The sequence below is a fragment of the Chiloscyllium punctatum genome, chromosome 5, assembly GCF_047496795.1.
Source record: "Chiloscyllium punctatum isolate Juve2018m chromosome 5, sChiPun1.3, whole genome shotgun sequence".
Lineage (NCBI taxonomy): Eukaryota > Metazoa > Chordata > Chondrichthyes > Orectolobiformes > Hemiscylliidae > Chiloscyllium > Chiloscyllium punctatum.
In genome coordinates, this window is record NC_092743.1 from 61403046 (window position 1) to 61422475 (window position 19430).

Sequence of the window (19430 nt, forward strand, 5' to 3'; positions counted from 1 at the left end):
CAGACTAGTCAAGCAACAGTTTGATATTGTCTGTCAGGTATGATTCTGTGAGTATGACACTGTCCCAGACACTGCCATCACCATCCCTGGATATGTCATGTTCCAACGGCAGGAAAGACCCAGTAGAGGTGGCGGCACGGTCGTATATAGTCAGGAGGGAGTTGCCCTGGGAGTCCTCAACATTGAGGATGGCAAGGGAACAAAATATCCTCTGGGTTGGGGATTTCGATGTACACCACCAAGATTAGCTTGGCAGCAATACTACAGATCAAGTTGGTTGCATCCTAAAGGACGTAGCTGCTAGACTGGTTCCATGGCAGGTGGTGAGGGAACTAACGAGAGAAAAGCATACTTGACCTCATCCTTGTCAATCTGCCAGCTGCAGATGCAATCTATTCATGACACTAAGAGTGATTACCGCACAGTCCTTGTGGAGATGAAGTCCCATTTTAGCATTGAGAATACCCTCCATCGTATTGTGTGGCATTATCACTGTGCTAAATGGGATAGACTTCAAGCAGAACTAGCAACTCAAGACAGGGCATCCATAAAGTGCTGTGGGCAATCAATCGCAGCAGAATTGTACTCCAGCACAATCTGCAGCCTCATGGCCTGGCATATCCCCAACTTAACCATTACCATCACCAAAAAAGACGACTTGCATGCTAACTGCATAAGTAGCAAGTCATGGGGACATAGCTAAGTGATCTCCCACACCCAATTGATCATACCTAAGCTCCGCAGGCCTGGCACATCCTGCCATAAATGGTGGTGGACGATTAAACAACTCTGGAGGAGCAGGCTGCACAAAAATCCCCATTCTCCATGACGGAAAAGCCCTGCACATCAGTGCAAAAAGGTAAGGTTCAACCTTTCTTACCAATCTTCAGCCATAAGTACTGCACGGGTGATCCATCTCCACCGCCCCCAATTGTCCCAAGCATTGCAGATACCAATCTTCAGCCAGTTTGATTCAATCTACATTACACTAAGAAATATTTGGAGACATTGGATACTGCAAAGGTTATGGGCCGTCACACCATTCCAGCAATAGTACTGAAGACCTGTGCTCCAGACCTTGCCGTTCCCCTAGCCAAGCTGTTCCAGTATAGTTACAACACTGGCACCTACCTGACAATGTGGAAAATTTCCCAAGTATGTCCTCTACATAAAAAGCAGAACAAATTTTCCACTTAATCAGTCTACTCTCGATCATCAGTAAAGTGATGGAAGGTGTCATCAACAGTGCTATCGAGCAGCACCTGCTCAACAGTAACCTGCTCAGTGACGTCCAGTTTGGGTTCTGCCAGGGCCACTCAGCTCCTGACCTCAGCACAGCCTTAGTTCAAATATGGACAAAAGAACCGAACTCCAGAGATGAGGAAAGAGTGAGAGCTCTTGACGTAAAGGCTGCATTCAACAGTGTGCCATCAAAGAGCCCTGGCAGAACCTGAGTTGATGGATTTAAGGAGGCAAACTCTCTGATGGTTAGAGTGATACCTGACACACAGGAAGTTGGTCATGGTTGTGGGACGTCCATCATCTCAGTACCAGGACATCTCTGCTGGAGTTCTTCAGGGTAGTTTCCTAGGCCCAACCATATTCATCAATGACCTTCCCTCCATCAAAGGTCAGAAGTGGAGGTATTTGCTAATGATTGCTGAATGTTCAGTGCCAGTTGCAACTCTGCAGATACTGAAACAGTCCATGTCCAAATGCAACAAGAACTGGACCATATCAAGGCTTAGGCTGACAATTGGCAAGTAGCATATGCGCCACACAAATGCCAGGCTATGACCATCACCAATGAGAGACAATCTAACCACTGCCCTTTGACATTCAATGGCATTACCATTTCTGAATCAACATCCTGGGGGTTATCATTGACTGGAAACTCAAATAGACTCACCACATAAACACAGTGGCTACAAGAGCAGGTCAGAGGCTAGGAATACCGCCGTGAGTAACCCTCCTCCTGACTCCCCTCATTCCTGATGCAGAGCTCATGCTCAAAACATGGATTCTCCAGCTCCTCAGATGCTGCCTGACTGGCTGTGCTTTTCCAGCACCACACTCTTTGTCTTCACAGCCTGTCCACCATCTACAAGGCACAAGTCAGGAATGTGATGAAATCCTCCCCACTTGCCTGGATGAGTGCAGCCCCAACAACGTCGAGGACAAAGCAGTCCACTTGATTGGCACTACATCCACAAGCATCCATTCCCGCCACCACCAATGTTCAGTAGCTGCAGTGTGTGCTTTGCAGAACTTCACCAAAAATCCTCATTCAGCACCTTCCAAACCCATGACCATGTCAATTTAGAAGGACAAGGACAGCAGATATATGGGAACGCCATCACCTTAAATTTCCCCTCCAAGCCATTTACCATTCTGACTTGGAAATGTACCTCCATTCCCTCACTGTCAAAATCCTGAAATTCCCTCCCTAATGACATTGTGAGTCAACCCACAGCAGGTGGACAACATCAGTTCAAGAAGGCAACTCGCCACCACCTTCTCAAGGGCAACTAGGGATGGGCAATAAGTGCTGGTCAGCCAGTGACACCCACTTCCCAAGAAATGAATACATTTTTTTTAAAAAGCCAGTGGGACTTGAAACTAGCCTTCCTAGTCTAGAAGTAGAGGCACTACCTCTGTGCCACAAGAACCCTTCCCTATTCATTATACGACATCCTTTTCTTTATGTACCAAAATGACCTTCAAATGAAAACATTAGAATATGTTGAGCTTCACTATAACATTATTGGTGATTAGCATATGTAAGTTCACATTAAGACCTTAATTGATAGCCTGTGACTTTTTGTCAGCCTTAATTGATAAATCTTTGTATTGAAATACTGAGAATATACTTTTCTTTCAGATACTTTGAAAAGCAGTTTGACTTGGCAGAAGAAACTAAATTGCCTCTGTTTCTACACTGCAGAAATTCACATGCAGAATTTTTAGGTATGGTTGAAATAAAGTCACTGTGTTTCTACCAAAATACAAAATCAAGTTCTTCAGTGGTTAAATGTTTTAACATGTAAAATCTCTCCTTAAGTGCTGCAAAATTTCTAGTATGATCAGTGATGACAAGGGTAGCAGCCAACATGGATTTTATGATTCCTAACAGATTGACAACATTGAGAGAAATTTTCAAAATTGTGACTGGAAATAAACCAGTCGACAAAATCTCCCCTTTTAAGGCTTTTTCTGTGTCCGACAAACAGAAACTAAATACAACAGGCCACTAACATCTGAAACCATTTTTACAAAAAACATAATTTTCACAATAATGCTAATCTTATGAAACATTTTATCACAGTTCCATACTTCTGACTGTTAAATAGCATACAGGAACAGTCTCTCAGTTACCCCCAGTTCAGCAGCAGAGGTTCACTTCACCTTACCATATGACATCAAAACCTTTAGTATTATGGAAAGCTGCTTGTCAGCCTATATTTTTCTGGATACCGTTCCATTGTCAAGGCATTTGTGAGTGACTCTCTATTCATTAAATCATCAAAAGCCTGCCTGTTCATTCCATTTCCTTTGAACAGGAACCAAACACTCACCAGCACTCTGCTTAATCATGAACACAAAAGCAGATCCCCTGTTTTCCCACAAGGAAAGGGATTTAAATTCTTCCAGAATTCATTTGGTTATTGTTGGTTTCTCTCCCTGTGACAACTGGATTACTTGAGCATGTGTCCCAAACTGAGATATTTTTCTTATGATGCCAACTAATGTTAACATTGGACAAACTTGGATCCTGGATCAAGACCTGGCTGGATAGACCCTTTGAGACACTTGTTAGAATCCAAAGTAGGCCTGAGAACCCCTGTGTTCAATTTTAAATCTTCCCCGGTATAGCATCACGGAATCATAGAATCCCTAAAGTGCAGAAGGAGGCCATCTGGCCCATTGAGTCTGCACCAACTCTCTAAAGAGCATTCTGTCCAGACACAGCTCCCCCCTGCAATTCTATCCCTTAACTTCACATCTACCACGACTAATCAACCTAGTCTACTCAACGCTGAACTTTACAGACTATTTCAGCATGGCCTTCGGTATATCATTTGATTGTGGGAGGAAACCAGATCACCTGGAGGAAACTCGCGCAGAGATGGGGAGAACATGCAAAATCCACACAGTCACTTGAGGCTGGAATCAAACCTGGGCACCTTCTGCTGTGAGGCAACAGTGCTAACCACTGAGCTACCATGTTGCAAAAGGCTCCTGAAAGGAACATGTTCTAACTGAAACAACCTCCACCTCAGTACCATTAATACAGACAGGGGCGTGTCCTCCACTCCTCTTCCTGAAGTCGATGGCCAGCTCCTTCGGTTTGCTGACATTGAGTGAGAGATTGTTGTTGTTGTTACACCATGCCATTAAGTTGTCTGTCTCTTTCCTGTACTCTATCTCTTTGTCGTTTGAGGTCCCACCCACTACCGTGGTGTCATCTGTAAATTTGTAAATGGAATCAGAGCTCAATTTGCCCACACAGTTGTGAGTGCGTAAGGAGTATAGTAAGGGGCTGAGTATGTCAGGCACTGATGTTGAGGATTATAGTGGAGACTGATTATAGTGCAATCCTTACTGATTGCAGTCTACAGGTCAGGAAGTCAAGGATCCAATTGCAGAGGAGGGGGGAGTACAGTCCTAGATCTGAGTTTGGAGATAAGTTAGTTTGGTGTTGAAGGCAGAGCTAAAGTCAATAAATAGGAGACTGACGTAGGTGTCCTTGTTATTCAGATGTTCCAGGAATGAGAGTAGGGCCAGAGAGATGGCATCTCCTGTACACATTTTACAATGATAGGCAAATTGTAGTAGATCAAAGCAATCTGAGGCACCAACTCACGGCCACCTCCTCCTATGTCCCCCTCGATCACAACCTCACCTCCCATCACCAAACCATCATCTCCCAGACAATACACAACCTCATCAGCTCAGGGAATCTCCCACCCACAGCTTCTAACATCGTGGTCCAGGAACTCTGCACCCCCTGGTTCCACCTCCTACCCAAGATTCACAAATCTGACTTCCTTAGCCGACCTATCGTCTCGGTCTGCTCCTTCCCCACCAAACTTATCTCCACATACCTTGACACCGTCCTCCCCCACCCTCCGCAGTCGAGGAGCTCCCCATCTTACATTCGGGACACCACCATCACCCTCCACCACCTCCATGATTTTTGTTTCCCTGGTCCCCAGTGCCTTATCTTTACCATGGACATCCAGTCTGTAGAGACATCTGTCCACCATGATGAAGGCCTCCAAGCCCTCCGTTTCTTCCTCTCCCAATGTCCTCACCAGTACCCTTCCACTGACACACTCATTCGTTTGGCTGAACTGGTCTTCACATTCAATAATTTCTCCTATGAATCCTCCCACTCCCTCCAGACCAAAGGGGTAACCAAGGACCCCAACTATGTCTGTCTCATCGTCGGTTATGTGCAACAGTCCATCTTCTGCAGCTACACTAGCACCATTCCCCACCTTTTCCTCCGCTACATTGATGACGGTATCAGCGCCACCTTGTGCTCTCACGAGGAGATTGAACAGTTCATCAACTTCACTAACACATTCTATCCCAACATTGCGTTCACCTGGACTATCTCGGACACCTCCCTCCCCTTCCTGGACTTCTCCTTCTCCATCTCCATCAACAGTGACGACTCAACATGGACATCTTCTACAAACCCACTGACACCCACAGCTACCTGGATTACACCTCCCACCCTCCCTCCTGTAAAAATGCTTTTTCTAATTCCTCCTCCTCTGCCAGGCGGACCAATTCCACACAGAACACAAAGTGGCCTCCAGAGACCACAATTTTCCCCTCCAGGGCATCTCATCCACTTCACACACTTCTGCCCTCGAACCCCAACCCTCCAGCTGCACCAAGAACAGAACACTACTGGTCCTCCCATTCCACCCCACCAACCTCTAGATATCTCGCGTCATCCTCCACCATTTCCGCCACCTATGAACAGACCCCACCACCAATGATATATTTCCCTCCCGCTCCTATCTGCATTCCAAAAGACCATGCCATCCCTAACTCTCCTGTTGGGTCCATGCCCCCCCCAACCCCACAAACCCACCTTCCCCTGCCACTGCAGGAATTGCAAAATCTATGTGCACACCTCCCCCCTTCACCTCTGTCCAAGGCCCTTAAGGAGACTTTCACATCCGTCAGAGATCTATCTGCTCTTCCATACACGTTATCTACTGTGCCCATTGCTCCCGAAGCAGTCTCCTGTACATTGGAGAGACAGGACGCCTACTTGTGGAATGCTTCAGAGAACATCTCTGGGCCACACACATGAAGCAACCCCACCGTCCTGTGGCTGTACACTTTAACACCCCATCCTTCTCCCCCAAGGACATGCATGTCCTGGGCCAACTCCTCCATCACCAAACCCTTACCATCCACTACCTGGAGGAAGAACACCTCATGTTCTGCCTTTGGACCCTTCAACCACATGGGATTAATGTGGATTTCATCAGTTTCCTATTTCCCCTCCCCCCACCTTATGGCAGATCCATCCTTCCAACTCAGCACCACCCTCTTGACCTGTCCTACCTGTCTGTCTTCCTTCCCACCTATCCGCTCCACCTTCTTTTCTGACCTATCACCTTCACACCCCCCCCTTCATCTACCTATCACACTCTCAGCTACCTCCCCCCCAACCCCCATTTATCTCTCAGCCCCCTTGGCCCACAAGCCTCATTCCTGATGAAGGGTTTATGCCCAAAACATCGATTCTCCTTTTCCTCAGACCTGCTGTACTTTTCCAGCACCACATTCTTCGACTCTGATCTCCAGCATCTGCAGTCCTCACTTTCTCCTAAATGAATGTAGGTTGTGAGTGGATGAAAATTTGGAAAATGGAGTATAATGTGGTAATGGTGAACTTGTCCATTTAGGTGGGATGAATAAATAGAGATGTGTTTTATTTGAATGGAGAGAGATTGCAAAAAGAAGGACAGTGGTTTGTGGGTGTCTTGGTACATGAATCAAATGCAGGTTTAAAACATTCTTAGGAAGGAAAATGGAATTTTTATCAATTATTGCAGGGAGAATGGAATGGAAAAGGAAGTTTTACTGCAGTTCTACAGAGCATTGGTGAGACTACACCTCAAGTAATATGCACAATTTTAGTCTGTTTTTTTAAGAAAAGATATAATTGTGTTTGAAGAAGTGCAGAGAGGTTCATTTGATTGGTGGTGGGATGAGGGGTTATCTTGTGAGGGAAGATTAGACTAGCTAGGTCTGAGTCTGTTGCAGTTTAGAAGAATGAGAGATGGTCAGATTGAGGGTATTTGATATTGTAAATGCCTGTGGGAGAGTCTAGAACTAGGGGACAGTTTTGAAAAATAGGGGATTTCCCATTTAAAATAGTAATGAAGAGATTTTTTTTCCTCTGAGGGCTATGAATCTATGTAATTAACTTCCACAGAGAACAGTGGCATTTGTGACTAAATATCTTTAAGGCTGAGGTAGGTGGCTTTTAACTCCCTCGTTAACTAAGAATCCGTCAGGACTAGGCAGGAAAGTGGAGTTGAGGCCTCAGTCAAATCAGTCATGTAGCAGGCTTGGAGGGGGCTCGAAATTGGCCAATTATGATGCAGATGTCTTGCATTTAAGAAGACATCACACATGATGTGTAAAGAAATTTGAGCCTTTTCAATCTCTTTTATAGATATAATGAAGAGAAACATTGACAGATGTGTTGGAGGTGTGGTAAGTCTAATATAAGGAATCAGGAATTTGGTTATCACAGTATATTCTCCTTTATGATATGATGTTACACCATATTCAGGAATTGCATAGAAAATATCCAAGCCAATAAGGCAGTTTATTAATTTTAACTAAGTGGTGAAAATGTATGGCCTATGTTTCATGATAAACATATGGATATGCATGTAACTTTTTGTCTTCACTGAGTTGGCCAGTTGCTTATTGTAGAAATCAATGAAATGAGAATTTTGAGAGTTCTACAATGAGTGATCCAGTCTGGTAAGCTATCACTTCTGTGGTGAAATTAAACATGTACCCACTTGTCTTTGGCACACAGCCATCACTATGCTCAAAACAAATATTTTCAGCTAAAAAGTGTATTAAGTATTGAATTATATGAAAGAAAAACTTGAATTTATATAATGTTGTCTTAATTCTTCAAAATGCTTCAAATAGCCTCATGACCAATGGATTACTTTTGCCGTGAAATGATTATTATAATGACAATAATAATAAATAACTAACTTATTGGACAGAAATTTTCTTTCACAAGAAAACAAATGAATGCCTAGATGACCTGTTATGTTGCTTGAGAGAGAGAGAAGTATTGCGGACAAGGTCTCAATTTGACATGCTATTTTAAATTTGACACTTCTATGCCAGGGAACAAAATATTATTTGTGGGCTTGCTTAAGGTCTACTTCTTCATTCTTATTAACTCCTTTATTATAGCTTCTGTTGACATATAGAGTACTTACATTTTCTCAGAACCAAAATTAGAAAATAAAAATACCTCCAGTAATTATAAACTCCATTGAACTTAAATCTTCAACACACAAGGAATGTATTAATTTCTGAGATACCACAGGATTTAAATTGCCATAATCGGCATAAATTAGCAAAAGTTTTTTTTTGAAAATAGCTGGCAAACACATCTACACCTTAGCCTACATCCTTAGCCTAAATACACCACCTGCGGACGATTGAGGTCACAGCGAATTCATTTTCATTGCATATTTACAAAACATAAACATTTTAACCAGGCATTTATCACTTCTTGTAGCATCTCTGATCTCAATCGCAGATTCAAATTTAACAATAGCATCATTACTTCCCCAGAGAGTAGCTGTGCGGAGTACACATATACAACCTTAAGTTAAAGGTACCATATTCATTTGCAAGTAACTTATTACCTCAGGGGATTGAAAGTTTTCCCCAGCTCCTTGTTAATTGAGAGTTCCTTCACTGAAACTGTTCTTGCTTACTTGCAGTCTATTTTTCTCTCTCCCCATCCTTAATAGCCTCCTGCTTTCTTCCTTTCTCTCGACCCCATTTCAACCTGCCTCTGACTCACACCTTAATTGAAATCCCCCTCTCTCACATCCCCTCCAAAGTTTCTCTCTCATTCCCATTCCCATCCCCACCTTTGCAGCCTTCCATTGTCCCCTCCTCAGCCTACTTGTAGCATTCTTCCCTACTCTTGCAACCCCATCTCCCTACCTTTCCACCCCATCACTCAGTCACTTTTCTCCATCCATTCAGCACCCCCTCATTACCACAATGAATTACTAGCCTAACTGTAGCAGGCTAAAACATGGAATTTTCTGATGCAGAGCTGTCGGCAAATGAAGATCTTCCCCAGAATTAATGCAGATTATGTTTGTTACTTGGGCATATTGGATCCCAGTTCTTTTAATAGATATGGCATTTAATTTCTATTAATCCGATATTCTAATCTTTTCTGTTTTGACTTGCTATCTTGCTTGTCAAACCTTTATGCACATTCCTTCTCTATCTTCATGCAACTTATGCCACGGTTGCATTCTGGGGATAAGGCAGGCAAAAAAAGAATGAAATTAAAGGTCTCGGAGTTATTCTGAACCACACAATTGCCATCTTGCTAACTGACCTAACTGGCCCCTTTACGTATCTTCTTTCCCATTCTATCTCTTCTCAATCTCTTGTTTCTGCTGAACTTATTTCTCTGTTGATCCTCAGTCTGCCTGTGTAAATTGAATGTTTATTATTATTAAACCTTCTCACATGACACTCAGGTCACTGGTCCAATCCACGTGACCTTGTCAAATTCTTAAGTTATTAAAGCTGAAACTTGATTTGAGCCTGTGCTAATACATTCAGTATTAGCTTGATGTGTTAATTGGTTCTGCAATGGAAGCTTTTGAGTAACATGTATATACCAACTTCTCTCGTAAAGCTTTTATCTTATTTAATATTATAATTTATTGCCTCATAAATGATAGGACTTAATGAATTTTAAGTTATTTATTAAATGATGATTTATAAGTTTCTTTTTTTTTAGGTGCACTCCTTCGATGGTACAAAAGAAGAAGCTGCAGCACTTGTAGAATTGGGTCTTTATATTGGTATCAATGGCTGGTAAGTTTCAATATACTGTTTCAGTTATAGTTAGTGTTGATTTGTGGCTTTAAAGTACAAGCAGTAATTTGTTCCTCGAAACCGAGTATGCAAATCACTTATCCATTAAGCAGGTGTCTAATAGCTACGAGGGAAGCTATTAGGCAACAACAAAAAATCTTAAAAGAACTTGATGTTTCTGATGGAACTATCAACAGTGAGCTGTTTTTTTCTTAGTTGGGATATCAATGTACTTGCCTTGCCACCATTTGTTGCCATCACTAATTATCCATGCAAAGGTATGGTGAGCTACTGCTGTCAACCAATGTAATCCATGGTGCATCCGAGGAAAGAGATCCAGGATTTTAATCCTATGACAATAAGCAATAATATAGTTCTGAATCAGGTAGCATGCCTGAGGATTATTAGAAAGATGAGGCAGGATTGGTTTCATATCCATATGACACATTATAGGAGGGATGTGATAGCATTGGAGACGGTGCAGAGGAGCTTTACCAGGATGTTGCTCGGGCTGGAGAGTTTTAGTTATAAGGAGAGATTTGAATAGACTGGGGTTATTTTCTTTGGAGCAGAGGAGACTGAAGGGGGGGACATGATTGAGATAAATAAAATTATGGGGAAATTGATTGGATAAACAGGAAGAGACTTTTCCCCTCGGTGATATGACCAGATTTAAGGCAAGGGACAGAAAGGGGAATGTGTAGAAAAATATTTTTACCTAAAGGGTGTTGGGAATCTGGAACTTGCCTGAAAGGGTATTACAGACAGCCTCCTAATATCTAACTGGCATTTAGATGTTCACTTCCAATGCCAAGGCTTACGAGGATAAATGCTGGAAAATTGGATCAGAATATTTAGGTGCTTGTTTTTTTTACTGGCACAGACTTCATGAACTGAAGGACTTTTTTGAATGCGATACACCTATAACTGTGCGATCACGTGGAGGTGAATCACCAATTGTTGTCATTTTAGTGCAGATAATCAACTCCTTAATAGGCCTGTGATGCATAGTCAGCACCTAGAATGATTGTCATATTGAAGTGACATCCAAACCAACAGATCATCATAAGAACCCATATTTTTGTGAAGGTTGGAAGAGTCAGTGAAGTACGTAACAGACATTGAAGAATTTAATGAGCCAGTTGACTGCAAGGAAATACGCTCCGCCCCGTTTACAGCTCTGCCCAGTTTACAGCTCCGCCCAGTTTAACATAGGATGGAGGATGCAAATGCTGTTCCTTTCAAAATTCTGCATGCTATCTAAATGAGTGCTAAGGAGGGAGGTGGAAGTTATCAGCAACAGACTTGCCGTAGACTGTCAGGAGCCAATGATCTGCAAGAGCTTCCCTTTTGAGGGACTGAATAGGATTATTTTTGAAATAATTGATGAGGTGATAGGAGAATGATAGTGGAGGATAAAGTATTCATTATTTAATTTGCAAGTTTTGTGACAGGTTTTATGGTATCTGTACTTGAGCACCAGTTTTTTTTTGCCATCTATATCCTGTGACCTAAGTGTACAATTTACTGTTTATCTAAATTTGCAGGTGACCCTAAGCTAGAATGTTTGGAAATGTTTGAAATGATATAGATTAATGAGTAGACAAAACTATGGAAGTTGAGGTGTAATGCCAAAGCTGCAATTTGTCCACTTTGGATCCCAAATACATCCTCACATGTTCATTGTATTTCTGACAGTATTCTATTAATCTATTCTGAAATAATCATAGTTTAGTGTGTGTGTAATCTTTATTCACTATTTTGAATAATGTGCTTATCAGTACAGTATTGGAGTGAGTGCTTTCAAGTGTCATTTATGACCTTTGCATGGGTGTAGAAGGGATATCAAATGTATTTTGACAGGCAAAAGTCATGTTTGTTCATTTGCATTGGTAGCTGCCAGTTTCACCCTATACAAAATCCTTTTCTGAGGCTGGACCGTGGAGAGAGAAGCACTTTAGTTTTACTTGCCCATGTCATTGAGTCTTCAGATTTCAGAGACCCGATGTACCCTATAAGATACAAATTGGGGACCCTGACGATAAGATGCACTGACTACATGGGAATTGACCGAGAAGTTTAAACTTCCAGAGGGCAATTGCCCTGAGTTGAGAACCCTCTGAAAAAGTCTTCAACTTTGAATTAGAGAGTGCTGATTGAATGACTTGAATAATTATCCAGGGAATGTTAGGCAGATTAAAACCAGTTCTAACTCCTTAGTAATTGTATTGCTCCCCCCTGCCTCCAAATGAACCAAACTATCTCCATGACTACCTCATTTCCTACTTCCTCACATGCTCCCCTGTCATTCTACACATTCACCTGACACTCTACCTCCTCACCCATGTACCTTTCACTGTATAGCTTCCCAAAGAAGCTTTAGGAATGTAGGAGCCTGAGTAGACCGTTCAGCCCCTGAAGTCTGCTCTACCATTCCAAATCATGGCTGATCATCTACCTCGATGCCATATTCCTGTGCTGTACCCATATCTCTTGATTCATTAGTAACTCGAAACCTTTAATCTCTGTCATGAATTTAGTTAATGTCTGATTTCCACAGCCCTCAGGGATAGAGAATCTCAAAGATCCACCACTTCGAGTGAAGAAATTCCTTGTCATCCTCATCTGAAATAGCTTGCCTTTTAATTATGAAACTCTGTCCCCTGGTTCTAGACCCCACATCCAGAGGAAGTATCCTTTCTGCATAAGATCATAAAACACAGGAGTAGAAATTAGGCCATTCAGCTCATCAAGTCTGCTCTGCCATTCAATCATGGCTGATACGTTTCTCAACCCCATAATCCTTGATCCCTTGACAATCAAGAATCTATCTGTGTCTTAGATATTCTTAATGATCTGGCCTCCACAGCCTTGTGTGGCAGTGAATTCCATAGATTCACCACTCTCTCGCTGACGACGTTTCTCTTTATTGCCATTCTAAAAGGTCTTGCCCTTACTCTAATGTTGACTCAAAAAAGTCTTGAACCACACAACATCAAGACATACTTTTTATTTCGATTAAGCTGGCAAGAAATCTATAGTCCAGAGTATCAATCAAAATATCCTTGGATGGACTAATGACGGATCTGATTTCTAGCAAAAAGGCAGTATATTTTATCACCCTTATGTACGTAACTATTTCGCACATTTTAGTTTCCACACAATGTAATGTTTCTACCTTAGTTAAGTTTGTATAATTTAAAAGTTGGTAATCAATACATCTAGTCTTGTTCACATAAGTCAAACCAAAGCTATTGATTTAAATGTTTCTACATCTGTTGTTCTCATAAGTTTAAAAAGTAGATAAAGCAAGCCGATTAACAATGTTCTATTGATCAACCTAATCATCGTACTGGGAAGAAGGGTATGCAGAAACCTCACCAAGGTTACGTAGAGACTTCTGCATTTTTGCAATTCATGTTCTCGCGGTCACTGTGACTGCAGCTGCCATTTTGAGCTTGTAAGGCAAGTTATTATTGCAAATAGAGACTTTCAAAACTGAGGCTTTTAACCTTTGATTCCCCAAAACTTTATCATTCCCTCCTTTTGGTGTTATGATCAACCAGGCCATTCATAAAGTCTATGATAGCAGTCAAATATCAGTGGCCATAAGCATGTGAATGTGAGAATGCAGGCGAATACAGTAAGATTACATTACTGTAATCCCAAAATGTAACAAAATGCACCCAGTATTCACAAAGAGACCCCCAAATGGCCACCATTCTGTGATAGTACCAAACCCATCACGATCTGATTTTCTGGAACTCCTGAGTAATGGGGTTGGAGAGATCAGTGATATTGGAGGATCTGTCAGGAATATAGGTACAACATTCCTTTCCTATAATGGCACAAATGCCACTCTCCTTGGCTAATAAAAAGTCCAATGCCAAACGATTCTGAAGGGCCACTATTCTGACTGTGACCAGTTCAGCCTTGATATTAGTCAGGGCATTTGCAGTATCATTGGTGACAATTTCCAATATTTTCTTTAACTTATTTAATTCTGTGCCCTGCAAATGGAGTCCAATAGGAAGGGAAGACATTCCATTCCAGGAAAGGAGACCGGTAAGGTACCTCTTGGTCCTATAGGGTGAAGGTAACGCACCTAAAACCCGAATGAGAGGAATTCCAAACCCTTTATAACGTGATCCCACCAGTCTGGGCGGAGCCACGGATTGGCTTTCAGTCTGCAAATAAATAGGCACCATTATACGTGGTTAGGCTAGACTATCCGGGTCAAAGAGTGCAGTGCTGGAAAAGCACAGCCGGTTAGGCAGCATCTGAGGAGTAGGAGAGTCGATGTTTTGAGTATAAGCTCTTCATCAGGAATGAGAGGGTGGCCCAAGGGGCCTGAGAGATAAGTGGGGGGGTGGGGGGCGTTGGGGATGGGGCTGGGGCTGGGGCTGGGGGAAGGTAGTTGAGATGAAGTTGGGGGTGAAGGTGATAGGTCGGAGAGGAGGGTGGAGCAGAGAGGTGGGAAGGAAGATGGACAGGTTAAGAGGGTTGTGCTGAGATGGAAGGTTGGATCTGAGATAAGGTAGGGGGTGGGGAAATGAGGACCGTGGTGAAATCCACATTGATCCCATGTGTTTGGAGGGTCCGAAGGCAGAAGATGAGGCGTTCTGCCTCCAGGCGTCGGGTGGTAAGGGTTTGGCAATGGAGGAGGCCCAAGACCTGCATGTCCTTGGTAGTGTGGGAGGGGGAGTTAAAGTATTCAGCCTTGGGATGGTGGGGTTTTGTGCGTGTGTCCTGGAGATCATCTCCGAAACGTTCTGAAAGTTGGAATCATGTCTCCCCAATGTGGAGGAGACCACACTGGGGAGCAACGGACACAGTAGATGACGTGTGTGGAAGTACAGGTAAGTCTCTGATGTGGAAGGCTCCTTTGGGGCCTTGGACGGAGGTAAAGGGGGAAGTGTGGGTGCAGGGGAAGGTGCCAGGAGGGGAGGGGGGGTTGTTGGGCTTGGACCTAACAAGGGAGCCGTGGAGAGAATGGTCTTTACGGAACACAAATAGAGGTGGAAAGGGAAATATATCCTTGATGGTGGAGTCTGTTTGTAGGTGGTGGAAATGGTGGAGGATAATGTGATGTATCCAGTGGTTGGTGGGGTGGAAGGAGAGGACCAGGCAGGAAATTGCAATCTTTGAAGAAGGAGGCCATCTAGTGGTGGAATTAGTCCTCCTGGGAGCAGATATGGCGGCAGAGGTGGAGGAATTGGGAATAAGGGATAGTGTTTTTACAGGAGGGAGGGTGGGAGGAGGTGTATTCCAAATAGCTGTGGGAGTCGGTAGGTTTGTAGTAATGTCAGTGTTGAGTCGGTCACCGTTAATGGAGATGGAGAGGTCCAGGCAAGGGAGGGCAGTGTCATAGATAGTACAGGTGAACTGAAGTTTAGGGTGGAACCTAGTAGTGAAGTTGATGAACTATTTAACCTTCTTGTGAGAGCATGAGATTTCGCTGATACAGTCATCAATGTAGCGGAGAAAAAGGTGGGAATTACTTCCCCCACCCCCACCCCCCCCCCCAATCCCATTTCACCAAGAACGTGCAGTTCTTGCGCCGTCTCCACCATCAAACCCTTACCACCCGTGCCTGGAGGAAGAACACCTCACCTTCCACCTTGGGACCCTCCAACCACATGGGATCAATGTGGATTTCACCAGTTTCCTCACTCTCCACACCCCCCTCCCCCCAGTCAAACTTTTGGCTAGGTTCAGTCCATGGGATAGTAAAGGAACTTCAACTAGACCCCATATAAATGCCACTGGACAGGTTCCCATCTTACCTAAAGCAGATGGTGTCGTTAATAGTCTTGTTAATGATTACCAGAAAAGGGGGTATATGGGATCTGTTGTGGCCAGGTTTGTAACAATCCCTGAATAGGGTTAACCTGCTGACTGCCATTCCTGCACGTCCTTAGTTTTATCAGGTTCATTGGAAGAGTTCTGGTGTATTAGCCATTCTGGCACCTCAGGCCAGCTAAAGGTCACAGACCACAAAGGAATTTTGGTTAACTTAAGTGGATATTTTCTCAGTTCCTCCCCTGGAGAGTGCATTTCAATCTTTCAAGAAGGGGAGGTCTGACCACTCCAGGTCCCCATGGAGTCCACATGGGGTTCCCATATGCAATTTCAGCAGGGAATAACCCTGTTCTCCCTGAGGGAGTATTTCTCATTTGGAATTAGTGCCAAAGGTAGGACCTTTAACCAGTTCAGTCCTTCCTCTTGTGATAACCTGGCCAACTTATTATTTCAAGTACGATTTGTGCATTCCACTGTCCCAGCTGCTTTTGGATGGTGAGTACAGTGAAACTGTTGCTTTATGGCCAATTCTTTGCAGATCCTGAGCTTATCATTTCAGGGAGCCCATAATGGGGAATCATTACCCGCAATAGTATTTTAACCGCTGTTGTAGCAGTATTATCATTCATTGGGATGGCTTCGATCCATCTATTATTACTAGACAGTATTTAAAACAATGTACTCGAGGTAATTCTATAAAATCAAGTTGTAGACAAGTAAAAGGCCACCAGGCAAGGGTGTGGTTCCAGAACCTCAGGGCATTCCTTTTCCAGTATTTGTCTTTTTACAAATTAAACATGCTCTAGCTTTTAGCTGCTTTCTGAAAATCCAGGTGCCACCAGGTTTGTAATAAAGTATTAACCATTCCCTCCTTGCCTAAGTGTGTGCAATAATGTACATAACCAATGAAGATAGGGAGGAGCAAAGATGGAACACAAGCTTGTCCCGCAGGGGTCATCCATAGCTTGGTTTTAGTATCGAAGGAGCACCCCATTTGAATCTATAGTTTGTGCTTCTCAGCAGGGGGCGTCTCCCTGTAATTTCTGTACCTCACCCAGGTCTGCCATACCTGTCCTTATTCTGTGTCTAACCAGGTTTTGCTGGGAACCCACTGGAACCAGAAGTACAGAGTGTAAGGCCGCCTGCTTGGCATCAGCATCTACCCGCTCATTGCCTTTGGGGACTGTAGCCGTTGGACCAGTGTGAGTCGGGCATTTGTTTACCACTAGACTGGCTGACGATTGCAAAGCCTGTAAGAGGTTATGCACAAAAACTGCGTTACTGAGAGGCTGTCCCGTGGAAGTTAAAACTCCTCCATGTTCCCGCAAGGCTCTCTAATCGTGGGCCCCGCCAAAAGCATAGTGAGAGTCAGTAGATATATTTGCTGATACTTCTTTGCTAATATGCAAGCACGATTGAGGGCAAACAAACTTGGCTTTCTGTGCCGATGGCAGTGTTTCGAAAGCTGCTTGCTCAACAATCATAGAATCAGTGGCAAGCGCATATCCTGAACAACATTATCCTATCCTAGGGAGGGCAAGAAGTTCAGTAAAACTGCGGTATTGGTTTTGCAGCTGGACACGCCATTGCCGACAACAAGCTAATCATCCACGTACTGTACTACTGTCAATCCCTGCAGTAGTTCCACGGTCACAATAAGAACGCTTTGCTCTCCATTGGCCATATCTCCCACAGTTAAAACAACAGCCTGCCATTTGTCCCTGGGGGCTTTTGCTGTCCTCTTCCCAGTTCTAAAGGCTGTCCCCCTTTCCAAGGTTCATTGGGAAAGGGTCACTCAGTGATGGTCGCTGGTCGGGCATCTAAAATAGGTTCCAGCCTCAGTGGGTATCCTGGTCCTAATCAACCACATCAGGGTTAGCACAGGGTATAGGGGTCATGAGGGTGCTGGACATATTTTGTTTTTAACTGTAACTTGGATCGTGGTTTGGGTTTGTTCTGGCCATCCCAGTAGAAGATAACCATTCACCTCATTTGTATCTGGGATTTCTTGGACCAGTTCACGTTATTTGTCCAAATCATGTCAGTGACACCAGAAGGAATATATTGCAAAAGCATAGCGTTAAAGGTGAGTCACCTTCTCGATTAAAGGCTTGATCATCTGCAAATGTTCCGTAATGGGCACCAAACCGCTCCCAATAGTCACCTCCTGAACCCCCAGGTTTGGGTCTGTATGCCAGTACTTTACTAATGTTTACAGGTTGAAGTAAGGCTTGTTCTAATGACTGGATTAAGTGGTCCACCTGGGCATCATAGTTAGGGAATCTCTTCTTCAAGTCCTCATAACATTTGTATTGTGTTTTGGACATACAGAGCAAGTAAGGCTGGTTTCTCCTTGTGGTCAGGGCCTTGGTTCATTATCATTATCATTTCTTGAGGTTTCCAGGAGACATAAACACAGAGTAGGTGGTTGGTTGGCCTCGGCAGCCCTAGCATTCGGAGTTCATAGGTGAAAATCATCCCCTTCTTTTTCAAAATTTACCGGCCTCTGTTTCCTGCGTCGACCCTTGGTTTGAGGATGGTCCAGGCCGCTCATCCTCATGATTAGATTAGATTAGATTAGATTACTTACAGTGTGGAAACAGGCCCTTCGGCCCAACAAGTCCACAGCGCCCCACCGAAGCGCAACCCACCCATACCCCTACATCTACCCCTTACCTAACACTACAGGCAATTTAGCATGGCCAATTCACCTGACCTGCACATCTTTGGACTGTGGGAGGAAACCGGAGCACCCGGAGGAAACCCACACAGACACTGGGAGAACATGCAAATTCCACACAGTCAGTCGCCTGAGGCGGGAATTGAACCCGGGTCTCTGGCTCTGTGAGGCAGCAGTGCCACCGTGCCACCCACCAGACACCCGGCCTTAGCACAGACTCAGACTCCTGGCCTCAGTGTGGACTCAGACCCCCAGCCTTAGTGTGGACTCAGATTCCCAGCCACAGTGTGGATTCAGACTATCGGCCTCAGTGTGGACTCAGACACCCGGCCTTAGTGTGGATCAGATTCCCGGTGAACCCAGTGACCAATACCAGAACCTTCACTTTCAGAGTAAGGGAGAGGTTTAGAATTGGGGGTTGTGCGAGAACTATCAGGAGCTGTTCAGGGTTCAGTGGGTATTCTGGGATAAAATCCCCATTACTCGTCCCTATCAGTGTCATCCCCTTCCTCAAATGATGTTGGTATGCCAGACATTAGGCTCAGGATCCCAAGTAGAACTTAGATTCTTTTCACAGCGCTGTTGCTTTAACCAATTTTTATCTTCCTCAGTGTCCTGTTCCCTTTCTCGCCTCCCATCTACCCAATCACACTCGGCTTTTAACATCTCCCAGCTTTTGGGGGTTCCATCTGCTGTACATACCTCTATTCCCCCATCACATGCATTATTCCTTCAACTGACCAGTAAGGTGTCTTTCCATCTACTATCAGCTTAATCTCCCTTTATTCTTTAATTAATAATT

At 43.8% G+C, this 19430-nt stretch overlaps 1 protein-coding gene across 2 annotated transcripts in view; it reads left to right on the forward strand.

Moving 5' to 3' along the window:
* The window catches only part of tatdn1 (TatD DNase domain containing 1), a 61894-nt gene that overhangs the window by 15230 nt on the left and 27234 nt on the right, over positions 1 to 19430 (forward strand). For both annotated transcript variants that reach the window (XM_072570423.1, XM_072570424.1), the window contains 3 exons: positions 2882 to 2967; positions 7712 to 7752; positions 10070 to 10146. In XM_072570423.1, coding sequence (XP_072426524.1) covers positions 2882 to 2967; positions 7712 to 7752; positions 10070 to 10146 — 204 coding nt within the window. The remainder of the gene's footprint in view (positions 1 to 2881; positions 2968 to 7711; positions 7753 to 10069; positions 10147 to 19430) is intronic.